Here is a 13,238-nt window from a genome sequence, read left to right on the forward strand (position 1 = left end):
AAATTTTGCTGCTGCATCATGATGAATAACTTTTCTCGAGTCATTATTTTGACATTCAGTGACTCTAAAATGAAATTCAAATAATTGAAACGCCCATGAGAGGTCAAGAAATTCTTATTTATTACTAATAAACTTATATTGGCTATATCACATACGCGGACAATCGCACGATTCCGCGGCTAGTTTGTACGAAATCGTGAAATAGAAACCTAGAAAAATTTTCATCTTTTTATTAAAATAAAAAAATTATCGAGAAACACTCAGAAGTCCTACTTACCCTAATATCCCTCGAGTTTGTCAAAATTTGCTCCTGAAAATAACGGTAGGATTCGACTATTTGGACTAGTCGCTTATTTACGCGTAACGACATTAGGTAGTCCATTTGTTTTCTGACTCTTCATCTTCCTTAAGTAGTCTTTATCTTTAACTTGGAATGAGTTTTAAAAAATCGATTTTTGGCTGCCTAAATCGGACAAATACCCCACTGTACGTCGTATGAAATTCCAGTTTTGAAACCATAGGAATCTCGCATATACCTTGGGATCAACACTCATAAAATGGTACTTGTCGAGATTGCTCCGGAAGCTTCATCAAAGCTGGGAGAATCATTATGTGGATGATCTTTGATCTCGATTGTTGTTAATTGTTGCCAAATAAGTATTGTACCTAGAATGCGACCGAAATGATCGCTCCACTGTATTTACTGTATTTTCCACTCGGTCAGCATTACCACGATATTACTATTTTATTTTATTCTTTTCCATGACAATGGAATGCCAATGAAAGAAAGAAAGCTATACGCTCTATCGAGTTGACGTTACATAACTCACCCTTGATGTAAACTCTGCATGTTATTGAAATATATCATTAAACTTTGAATGTGTAATTAAGATAACCCATCCTCTTTTACACCCTAGATATAATTTAATTAAAGAAGATAATTTAATTATTTATAATTAACGTTAATCTACACATTGCTATACATGTAACATACGTAATATGCTGTTGCAGAAAACGTGTTGCAGAATCCTTCCTGTGACGTGTCTTCTAATCATTTAAGCAAATCATAAGTATGAGAGAGCCATCTCTGAAATATCATACTGAGAAAAATAATCTTCCGAGAAGCTTCGCGCTTGCTGAATAAAATAGAGAACGCCTTCGTGCGAGCTCGTTGATAGACAGCTGACGTGTTTCATGTGCCTTAATTTCGCGTAGCAGTTTCTTTCTGCGTTTATTACTTCCAAGGTCAGTGTCAAATGAGCGACGAGCTGACCCAAAAAAAATCACACGGATATGAAGTTTTGTATAAAAATAAGTGGCCTAGGCACAGTTGGCGTAATAGATTTTCCGAAACGCATTGTGACACAATTTGTCGAAGACTGAGCGCTTCAGTTATTTTGATAGTCAAGTGTTTTTAGACCATTCGAGATAGTTTTAAATTAATAAAAAAATCTGTAGCGCGAGAGAACGTCAAAGAGCTTTCTTATCGATTAGAAATGTTCTCTTGTAAATAGCTTTTGATCCCTTCGATCATTCTAGAATTAATTAATGTATCGTATTGATTTTCTTTTTGTCAAGAGGCACCGAGGAACGTAATGAACATTCGTGTCAAAACTGCAACTTACACTTAACCAGTGAGAACTCCTAATAGCCCGTCACGAGCAGGCACGGAAACCACTTTGCTCTTCGCGCCAACTACTTCCTCTCGAAATTACGAGCTCCTTTATTGGAAGCGTCTGCAAATATTGATTCTCGGACATGGGCGTTCGCGTGCGTGCGGCAGTTCGCGCTCATGTACATACATACATGCCGCTGAGATTTCAGAATTTCTCGGCTAACTTTTCGCATGCATAAATCGCCGTGTTACTTCACACGTAATGCAATCTCAGATCGCATGCCTCGTTTTACGATTCGTTACTGTTGTCTATCATCTTGCCTGCGGCTTTCGTGTATCCATCTGATTAACATACACGGAATTGGCAAAAATAGCCGCGACAACTGCGATGCCTCGAATCAAAACTTGTGAGAAAAGCTAAAAATTTCGTTCATTAAACGTTATGTTTATTGTACAACATTTTATAAAAAATTAAGGAGTGAGCTTCTCTATATTTGCAAGTTTTGTGATTGTAATTTTAGATTTCTAGAAATTTCATCTACAAACGAGTCAACTCAATGTTGATTCCAAAAAATCATTATAAATCGTAACAATTGAAATTTTCAACTGTACTCTGTGTAATTAATTTCAAATTTATCGGAACTATCGTTAAAAATATTAAATTTTACTTTAAAAATGTTTAATTATTTTAATTTAAATTATAATTAAACTTAACAGAATTAAAAGTATCTTTCAAAAGTTTCGTTTCTACGAATGGCATTTAAAACTTTTAAAAAGTTTCAAAACTGCTAGGAAAGTGTTTAGTGACATTTACTATTAAAAATTGACTATTAAAAAAAATGTTAAATTAAAATTTATGATACACTACTGGGTTATATTAAGCGTTTATCTCTTTCGCTTTCTTTAAAAATACTGCCAAAAGTTTCGTTTCCACGAATGATATTTAAAACTTAATATGTATATAAAAGATTCTAAAACCACTATCAAAGTATTCAGTAGCATTTACTATTAAAAATTGACTAAAAATATTAAATTAAAATTTATGATACACTATTCGATTATATAAAGTGTCTGTTTCTCTCGTTTTTAAAAATATTTTCCAAAGTTCCGCTTGCACATATGATATTTAAAACTTACTTACAAGAAGTTTAAAAACCGCTGGCAATAAATTTAGTGACATTTACTGTTAAAAATTGACTGTTAGCAATTTCATTTACACGAATATAATCCAGAACTTACAAAAGGTTCCAAAACCACTGGCAAACTGTTCAGTGACATTTATTGTTACCTTGCGGCAAGGCATAAAATTATCTTCGCGACGACCCATTGTTGTGGCTTTTTGATCCAAAACCACTGGCAAACTGTTCAGTGACATTTATTGTTACCTTGCGGCAAGGCATAAAATTATCTTCGCGACGACCCATTGTTGTGGCTTGACGACACGTCATTCGCGGTTTGGTGATCAAAATTTAAAACCCCGCGCGAATTCATTACGGACCAAATTTACGTTGCATGAGTTGGCGGGCGATACGATATTTAAATCTCTCTGTCGTGTATGTTTTTCTTAGTTCATCGCGTGCTATTGTCCGATCATCGGCATACGCTCGCTTTTCATTGGTCATCTTTTGTTAATAGCGCTCGATCCAAAAAACAATCGGCAAAAATAGCATAAGTGCTCCTCACTAGCCCGATACCTCGTCTCCACATGAAGCCGCAGTGCTGTCTCCAGATCATTTTAGTACGGCCAGATACAATGAACGACAATAATTCGGAAGTGACCACCGTCCACGCGAACTACGTGCGTTATATGTGCGAGTTATATTTCCACGACGCAATCGCCCGTAGCGGTAGATCAAGCGTGATCTGGGGCATCGTCTCGACGTTAATAGGCAAATCATCAATCGCACGGACGTCCCAGTCGAGCAACGTTATGTAAATGCTTGTCACCCGACACTCGACGTTTCTGGTTAACGATGACACTGATGGCTACTATCGCCGGCATTTAGCCAGAAAATTGATCATTCTGGTAAGCCCAATTTGGGATTGGCGAACATTAGGAAATGATTCTGCTATTGTTTAGCATAAAGCATCAACAGCTTTTCCAAAAAAATGACGGTTTTTTTTTAAAACCTGAACTAGTGAGAACATGACAAGTTTTCGTTTCGTTTCGTGTTCGTTTTTAACGTAATTCATACACCTTTCAGTCCAGATAAAATAGAATTGATAAAGATATCAAAAAGCACACTTTTAGCTTGTATGGGCAAAAAGGTTTTCACAGTGAAACAATAAAAACATTAGTCTCTCTGACTAATATCTTTAAATGGATTTGCTCAGCTGTTACACTTGATCAAAGTGTGATAACGTCGCTGGCGTGCAATCGTGATTCAGAAGAAAAACTACAATACTTGCGTTTATTATGTAAAAATTATGTGTTTAAAACAAGTTACATTTCTTATCATAGACAAGTTTCCGTTTAACGTCAAAAGTTGTTGTAACAGTCTTAACTAACCTGTAATCTTGAAAAAGTTGCAGAACGAAAATGAATATGAGGGAGGAGGGGGAGGAGTTATACGGTGGTTATGGGTATTATATTTTTAATTATAGTAGTTTTTATACTGAGAGAAATATTTTGTATATGTGACCTACAAAAATTTTCTTACTTTTTAATTTAAAATATTTGTTTTAATCAAAATTTGATTATCCAATATACCATTATTCTAATCAAATTTTAATTAAAACAACAAATTTTTCAATTAAAATTTAACAAGTTTTTTGTAAGTCTCATATCAAAAAAATAAATGGTTATTTATTTTACCAAACGTTTTTCTCAGCGAATTGATCTTGAATCATCGGACGAAGCCGCGAGCACGTGCACCTATTGCAATGTGGCGACCGCGTGCTGCGACGTAAATATAGAATGAAGAACAAGAAAATAACTGAAGAGATTAACTCTGTCTGTCTCGCCATGTACAATTCCGGATCTGAAGCCGTAATTTCTGCAGCGTACGCGGAAAAAACAGTTTTGTTGAAGTTTCTAAAAATTTAGCTCGATACAAAAAAATTTAAAATAATTTTGTTGGATCATCGAAATAATTATATCCTAGCAAATAAGCTAACGTTATTTGGTATCATTTTGACGTCAGAACGATGTGATTTAATTGTCATTATATTATAGGTCGTTTTGACATCAAATGACGTTAAATACGTCATTTTTATGTCAAAATGATGAAAAATAAAGTTAGCCTGTTTGTTGGGACAGGACACTCAAATTGGTTATGATTATTAAAGCTTTTTATAGGACTATCATTATACTCGAATTATTCTACATAATTAATTAATTTGATAGTCCAAGAAAATTATTTTCAGATTTATATCTAACTATAAATTCTAAAATACTTTAGCAAAATCTTTTTTGCCATGTGCTATCGATTTCTCGCCGACGTATCGTATAACTAGAAATTGGCTTAACAGAAACGGAATTCTAGTTATCATTCTATGATTATAAAGTAATTAAACAAGTCAAAAATACAGGAATATTTCAAGAAAACGTTTACAAAAGCAAAAAATAAAATTTCCGTCCATAAAGAAAGAGAAGTAAAGTTTCGTGACGTCATGGGTGAGGCAGATATAATCACGATTTCAGATTTCGGATTCGATATACAAAAATAATCCTCCAGCTTATTCGTGGAAAAAAAACGCATATTGAAGGGAAATTTATTTTTTCCGTGGAGCTAAAATTAAGTTCGCCAAGATTATATCGATCTGAATTCGTGTTCGTTGTTAGAACAGCGCCTTTATTTTCCTGCCAAGTGATGTTGCCCGTTTTAATCAATCACGAATCCGCGCGCGCGCGTCCCAATATGTATATACAGATTAGGTATACGCGAACACGCCATAAATCGCAATGTAATTAGAATTCCGCCGCGAGGTTTTGCATGTATCTGGGAATGCGACGCGCGCCTCCTCAAATTCGCGCGGATGCACATTCTAATTTTCCATCAGCGCGGCATCGCAACACCTGGCTAAAATTCGCGCCTGCGTGATAACGGAGGCCTCGCTCCAGCTAGCCCTCGTGAGACTTTCGACGCGAGGGTGCAATTTAAACTTTGGCCCAGTAGCCAATCAACCCCTTGACGAGCGAACGATTCGGGGAAGTCGGCCGATGGTGGAAACTATCGGCTCGATTCGCGCGCGTTTCGATATCGTTCGGCGGAAATTCGGTGCGATTCGTGCCGGAAAGTTCGTCGCCGTCGCCTTGTTTCCGAAGAGTGCCCCCGCGAGGATCGCGTTTCGATCGTAATTCAAGAATAGAAGACACCGGTTGCGCAAAGGTAACAGATTTAGGCTACGCCGTGCATCTGTTCATCCCGACGATCTCGATTGCTTCCACGACGTTGCAAAAATAGAGTACCTTGTTTATTCTTAGGAGACCAGAGTTCCCGCGCGAGATCAATGCATTTTAAATATATCACTTTTTATTTGATTTTTCACACCTAATGTATTTGTAAATAATAAAACGGTTTGCATAATCAAATTTGCGTTACTGTATGTGATAAGAACTCGAGATAACGTTTTATAATTTTGCACACGGAGTAGTCGCGTGAAGAATACGAGACTGTACCGCCTCGCATTTAAGGCGCCTAATTACGTGATACGGATTTAGAACACTCATGGCGTAGTACACTCCTTGTGTATACAGCTTGAGTGTAGATACTCGAAAGAATCACGTTTCAGACCATGACCCAGAGGCGCAAACCACGAGATTAGTCCGAGTCGAAAGGTCATGTTAAATTTTCTCACAACAGAGTTCGCTTTGAGTTTCGGTCAAGATCGCAATTACAATATCCACACATCAACGAGTATGAATAATATATATTTAAGTTTAAGCCTATAAACGTCTTTTTCAATTATACTCTAATCATTTTAGAGTTTTTTGTTTTACAGTATTGCAAGGAAAAAAAAAAATTTTTGTATCAACAAAATGTACAATCTTTTCTTTTTCTCTTTCTTCTGTTTTTTTAAAAATATGTATATATTCTGCTACAATATACAGAGCCGCTAAAATTTTAAATCAATTAATCATTTAATTGATCAATTTAGAATTGATTAATTTAGAATTTCTATAACTGAAATTGAGTCAAATAGTCGATAAAATAGAGAAAATATAGTAATACTTATGATTAATATTGCTTTTGTATTTAGATTGTAAACATTAACTTTTTTAAACATTATGTCAGAAATTGTATCAAATTGTCACTGTCTTTTTTTAAATGTGTATAGTACTAGATTACCAAATTTGATACAATTGTATCAAATCTGGCAACACTGAACTGTCATGCATTTATACATTATAATAAATTTTTTGTTTCATAAACTGTAATAAATAATAAATATTATAATATGATTAACTTTCGACTACAGCAACAGGTCATTTGGAAGTGAAAATTTTTGGCAATTGTACAATCTATGTGATTAATATTATGATGTTCTAAATGTTATGTAAAAGAACTTTGCATAAAGAATCTTCTTTTATCAATCGCCGCATGTCGAAAATTCACTTGCACTTTTCAAACAAAATGCTTTAGAACTTATCTTAATAATACAATGTACAATATTGTATTATTAAAATTAAATATGTGCCCACACACAATTTTTACTCAATATATCCCCAATGTTTAACTAATATATTGCTAATAAATTGCTACTTATAATCAACATATTAATATTTAATTAATCGTATACTGTCGTCCAGTATATATCTTATTATACAATTAGATGATCAAACATAATACATTCACATTAGTTTGACACAAATCAACATAATACAATTTGATTTTCTAATAAAAAGGAAATAATTTTCAAAGATTAAAGACGTTTACTCAATTGTATGTTAAAGATGTTGATTATGTGTCGTTACATACATTTAAAGTAGATTAAATTTGAAACCGAAAAATATTGTTGGAAAGTTCTGTAATAAAGCTCTAGAAAGCTTTATAGTAAAGTATAAATAACTGTTAAATTGGACGGAAAATTCAACTGATTTTTCTTTCAGCGTTCCGGAAGAGCAAATTACAACGTGAGCGATCACGGTCATGGTCTTGAGCGGAACGCTCACGGATTCCAGCTTCTTGGCTATCACACCGTCTACGATCAGATTTAAACCGGTTAGTAATATGTATGTCTTTTCCGTGAAACATACACATGTATTTATTAGTGTTAAGATCGTGACGAATCGCGAAACTGGCTTCTCGAGATTACGATCGCATCTTGAAAATGTCAACGACACGACCATGCACGTGACTCTGAAATGAATGTCACTATTATTTCAGTATGATAACATCGCGTGAGACTTATTAACACTTATTAGTAACCTCGGTGAATGGGCACGTGCGGAATCTTAATATGTCGTATCGCGTCCTAGAAAATTATCGATACTTTCCTTCATGCTCGTTATGGCGCGTGTTGGAATTTATTCGTCAAAATCTGAATTTAATTAATATTAGCTGAATTTTAAGCACACGGAACTGTTAGGTAATATTTAAAAGCACTTCTCCTCATTTCTTCTATTTTTTTTTCATTATAAATGTGTTTGCTGATCAAAAACAATATATAAATAATATAAATTAAGAGATATAATAGATAAATTCTTTTTTTCTATTTTGCATTGTAATGATAATTTTATTCCAATAAAATAATGATGTTACCCACAGAGAAATAGTGGCGTAATTTGTGTTCTCAAGGTAACGAATTAATTTTAAACTCTTTCTAATTGTAAAATTATAAATTACTACAAATTATAATAAATGTCACATTTTAAAGATATATATAAGCAAACGACATGATTAAATTTAAATTAAATTATAAAAGTACTTTTTTCGCAGAGAGAGAGAGAGAGAGAGAGAACTTGCCGTGTTCTCGGAATGTCACAAGAATTACGAGTGCAACGTACTAATTCATCTAGTACTTAACAAATTATTTTTTTAACTACCCCAGAGACAGGTAGTTCGCGGAAATCGCGTGAGTAAAAGTTTAAAAAAAGAGCGCCTCATTTCTCTGTGTCTTGTTGTTACGGCCTAATGATGTTCACCGAGAAACTTTTTCACAATGGAGAAGAAGAGCCAATGTCTGCGCTCGAGTTCGCTCCGAATTCATCGAGGGTGCCGACCTTGGCACGAAAAGCGTCGCGTCTTTCCGAAACGAGGCGATTAGAAGCTCGCGTGCTTGGTTCTTGTGCACCTCACCCTCCTGACGCTCTTATCGGTCCCCTCGCTCTATCATTTGGCACACGTTCCTCATCCATTTCTCGATCCCCATCAAATACAGTCTTATCTACTCATAAATGTCACTCTTAATCAAAATGACATTTTACATAGTGCATTTCGCATAAGTGTTTTTTCTATATCTTTCTCCTGAAATGTGACTATCTTTTTGATCGTTTTTTTAATGGTTGATATATCTTTTCTGAAGCTATTAAAAAAACTCAAATTTTCTTTAAAACATCTATAAGCCTATCTGACGTAATGTCTTTTATATGCAATTTTAATCTAATTTATTATAAATTTAATTCTTTATTATTTGTGTGGTGTATTTAGCCTTTCGCTGTTAATAACAAATTCGTCGGTCAAAAGCGAAAATCCTATTAAGTTAAAAGATATAGAAATCTAGCGGATTGTTAAAAATTAAAAGTTAGGTGACAATTTATATTTAAAAAGCGTTAAGAATTTAAAATGTGTCTAGCAGTATTGTTTTTAATATTTTTTGATATTAACGAGTTCCAAGAACTGTCTTATTAACTATTATTAATTTTTATTTAATTATAAATAATAAAAAAGTAGTAATAAAGAAGAAATAATAAAAATTGAAATATAATGTTGGGATGTGAGAAACACATCACGCGATAATTATGTTAAAAAAAAACCTATGCAAGTAATATAGGATTAAATATCTTATTTAAATTTTATTTATTTAAACAGATTTCCTTTCTTAATAAAGTTCTGGGAAATTCTACATATGTACCAAATGAACATAACAACGTCGTATTAAAAATGAAATGGGTTAACTATTTCGCGTCTTTCATGAAACGCCAACGGGAACGGCTAATGATAGATAAGACTTGAGCGGCTTTCGAGTAGACGTTACGTATGCCATAACGTAGTGGCTGCCAGAACGACGGGTTCTCATGCAGTACGGTCAATCAATGTCAGAAGGCACGCATGACTAAAAGTCGATCCGACAGAGCTTCCGCCTGGCGTTGATCACTGACGTTCCTCTTGATCGAGTTACGATCAAGAGGTACGTCGAAACGACGCTCTCGGCGTTTATAAATCAACGCGTTACGTGCATCGGGTGAGATATCGATCTCGATGTCGAATCTGAGGTTGAGAGCCGGCTTCTCGTAGCGCATTAAATTCCGGATATTCCTTATGCGAGCCTTATTAATTTATAAGTGCACTCATGATGCGTCTGAGAACGCACCCCACTCTTCGTTTCTGGTAATTTAAAATATTCATTTTGCTGGGGAGAGAGAAAGATTTACATTGTTGCTCAAACTTTGCATGTCTCATACACGGAAAGAACGATTTTGCTACAGTATTTAAAATTTAGCTAGATCTGAAAATAATTTTATTGGATTATCAAAATAATTATATAAGAAGCTCAAGTTGATTATTATGAATGTCAAAACTTTTTGCAGCATTGCTCATCTATACTTGAGTTTCCTACATAATTATTTCGATAGTCCAACAAAATTATTTCTAGAACTTCATCTACTTAAATTTTTAGATATTTCAGCAAAATCGTTCTTTCCATGTACGTCAGATTTAGTAATCGATGAAAAATGCAGAGGTACTAACAAAGCTATTTTAAAAGCTGTAATTACAAAAGAAAAAAAACAATTTGTATGATGTAAGCTATGTAAAGAACAATTTTTCAAATCTGCGGTATCTTGCAAATGTGGGATTAAATGATACTTTATGCAAACATGAGTTTATTCACTCAAGATGCGTGTTATCACCGATGGAACGTGGTAGTTCCGACTGACGTCATATCATTGAAATTCTAGCCGCAAGCTGACGAGATATGACACTTACCGCGACTAATACTCCGCCTCGATAATGTTCTGTCGCTTTGATTAATCAGTCACTCTTATCACACGAGGCGGTACGACGCGACGGCGCGGTTGCCGAGGATAGGGATCGTCCGCATAAACGAAAAATATCAACCTCAGGAAAGTGTCCCACGTAAAATTTGTTGTCCGTGACGAGAGAGAAGAGAGCTTCTTTTTTTCCTCTCTTGTCTCTGTGACAAACGGCGATCGTTCTTCCGGACATTGATCATCCAGCAGCAGACCGGCATGCATCCTACCCCGCGTAGGATAGATGGACGAACGCCGTATTTTACAGCATCCGATATAGTTCCATACGGTATGCTCGTGCCGACACCGACGGAAGCTTTTCACAGAGCGACGCAATTGTTTGGATATGAAACAGTCTATTCAGAGGGGGAGAGAGAGCAAACACTGCAGAATCGAGCGACGAAAATTCGATAACTGGGGCGATAACTCTGGCGCCCATTTACTATAGTCAGCTCGTGTCCGTTTTGTTCAACTCACATAACGAAGCGAAATCTCGAGGTCTCTTATTTCATTGAACGTGTTATTATCGTTGCTCTCTCGCACAAATTCCGTTCCAATGAGCCACTCGTAATTGTTGCCGGTTATTGACCGTGCTTGAGACAATTTAGAGTCAAACAATCTTTAAGACAAATATAATTGCGTGATATTTGTTCGCAAGTTTTTATATTTAATTAAAACAAAAGTAAGAGAAAGGATTCTCTAATAATAACAATAATAATAATAATAATACTCTTAAGGCTTTCGCGGGTAGCTTCTTCAAAGATCTAAAGAGTTTGCACATAATACTATAATGTTTGACTCATCTTTCGAACCATTTTCTAATAGTTGCCCACCCAGTATGTAATATTGCAGTTATACTATATTGACATTACAATATTGCAGTAATTACAATTTGCAATGCAATATAATAAAATTGCCCCTTAATCTTTTACATTTATACATGTTAATTTTGATTCAACAATTGTATGATATTTTTATCTGATATATTGACGATACAGCATATTTATTTAAATGTCTGTATATTTATTACTGTTAGCTATCGATTCTGAATGGAAAGTATGTTCACTGTGTTGAATGCCAAACGGTTTCCATGTGCATTTGAAACATCTTCTTTTACAAGGAGTTTTTCTCCTCATAATCGATAGTAAGGCGCTTTTTGAGATTCTGTAATGGAAGATATCTCGAATCACAATCAAATTTTAATATTAATCTTTATAATTATATTATCATTAATTATCTCATCGTTCATTTATTTTTTTTCTATCGCCTACTTATTTACTTAATGAAAAAATTTCTCATAACTTAAGTAAATCCTTAAATTACTGAAACTGAAAATGATAATAAATTTATTCTCTTTATTTGATCCCTCTACTTCTTCTACCTACAAACCACTAAATTGACTTAGAATACTTATTTTATTTATCTTACTCTATCAATTTCACGGCTTAAGACTTAAAGCTTAAGTAATGGCTTATCGTAGAAAGTCTAAGAGAAAAAATTGAAAAAAATTCTTTAAAATATTGCTGAAAGAATTTTGAATACAGCTTTTGTTGAAAACTTCTTCTTTGTTCACATGTCTTTCTCGTTCGAAGTATCTCCGAAAATGTCGAAGGAGATCGATAAACCGGTGTACCTTGGAAAGTTCAAAATATTGGCGAACAGCCAAAAGCTATACGATGACAGGATAATATCGTGTGCTGCTACGGCGCCGAAATAACCGCGTGTTCGAAAGATGAAAGCGTGATTTTATATGGATACACCGTTGAAGAGTTAGATTTACCGTCGGAATCGCCTCGCTCGCTTTTCGTCTCGGATTTGGAGAGTAATTTCCGCCGACCATGAAGTTAACGGCCCGCCAGCGAGTATGAAGGGAAAAAAAGAGGAGCAATTCAATTCACGAAACGTGCTCTCGTCGGAAGAATTGTAGCATTTGGTTGATTAGAAACTCTAAAAGAGAAATTCCTTCTTTCGGAAGCTATCTATTCTGGAACAATCTTTCAAAAAGCTCACAAGTATAATCAAATACGATCGTTTTCTTTTTTACTTCAAAAGTGATACAAATAAAAACATACAATTTTCGAATTATTATAATGAATAAGATAGATAAACTTTACCCAAGTAATCAAACGTGAACTAATTTAACTTTTATAAAAAATCGTCAAAACATTATAACTTATAAAAAGGGTAGTTTAAAAAAACTTCAAAATTAAAACATGTAGTTTTTTAAGTGTTGAACAAAAATGACAAAAATAATATTTGATTATTATGTTAAGAATATATTATTTGCCGATATTATTTAATTAGTCAATAATTGTTTATTAACTTAAAAAATAGTTTTCCCTCTTTTCTGAGAAACATGTTGTTTTGAATTGTGCTACTTTTGAAATAAGGGAGCGATATATTTATGTAACCCACTTAAAATATTTATTAGAGTATTACAATGTATAATAATAATATCAAATAAGATAATAAAAAATTTGAAAAATAATG

At 34.2% G+C, this 13,238-nt stretch overlaps 1 protein-coding gene across 3 annotated transcripts in view; it reads left to right on the forward strand.

The window, feature by feature from the left end:
• Positions 1 to 3,107: 3,107 nt before the first annotated feature.
• The window catches only part of LOC108757788 (uncharacterized), a 28,809-nt gene continuing 18,678 nt past the window's right edge, over positions 3,108 to 13,238 (forward strand). For 2 of the 3 annotated variants that reach the window (XM_018502362.1, XM_018502363.1), the window contains exon 1: positions 7,719 to 7,779. Coding sequence is in view for 1 of the 3 variants with exons in the window: in XM_018502365.1 (XP_018357867.1) it covers positions 7,708 to 7,779 (72 nt within the window). In the remaining 2 variants the exon portion in view is untranslated. Of the gene's footprint in view, positions 3,642 to 7,667; positions 7,780 to 13,238 lie in introns of those variants that run through there. The other variant, XM_018502365.1, reaches the window with a different exon arrangement.

The sequence above is a fragment of the Trachymyrmex cornetzi genome, unplaced genomic scaffold (assembly GCF_001594075.2).
Source record: "Trachymyrmex cornetzi isolate Tcor2-1 unplaced genomic scaffold, Tcor1.1 scaffold147, whole genome shotgun sequence".
Taxonomy (NCBI): Eukaryota; Metazoa; Arthropoda; class Insecta; order Hymenoptera; family Formicidae; genus Trachymyrmex; species Trachymyrmex cornetzi.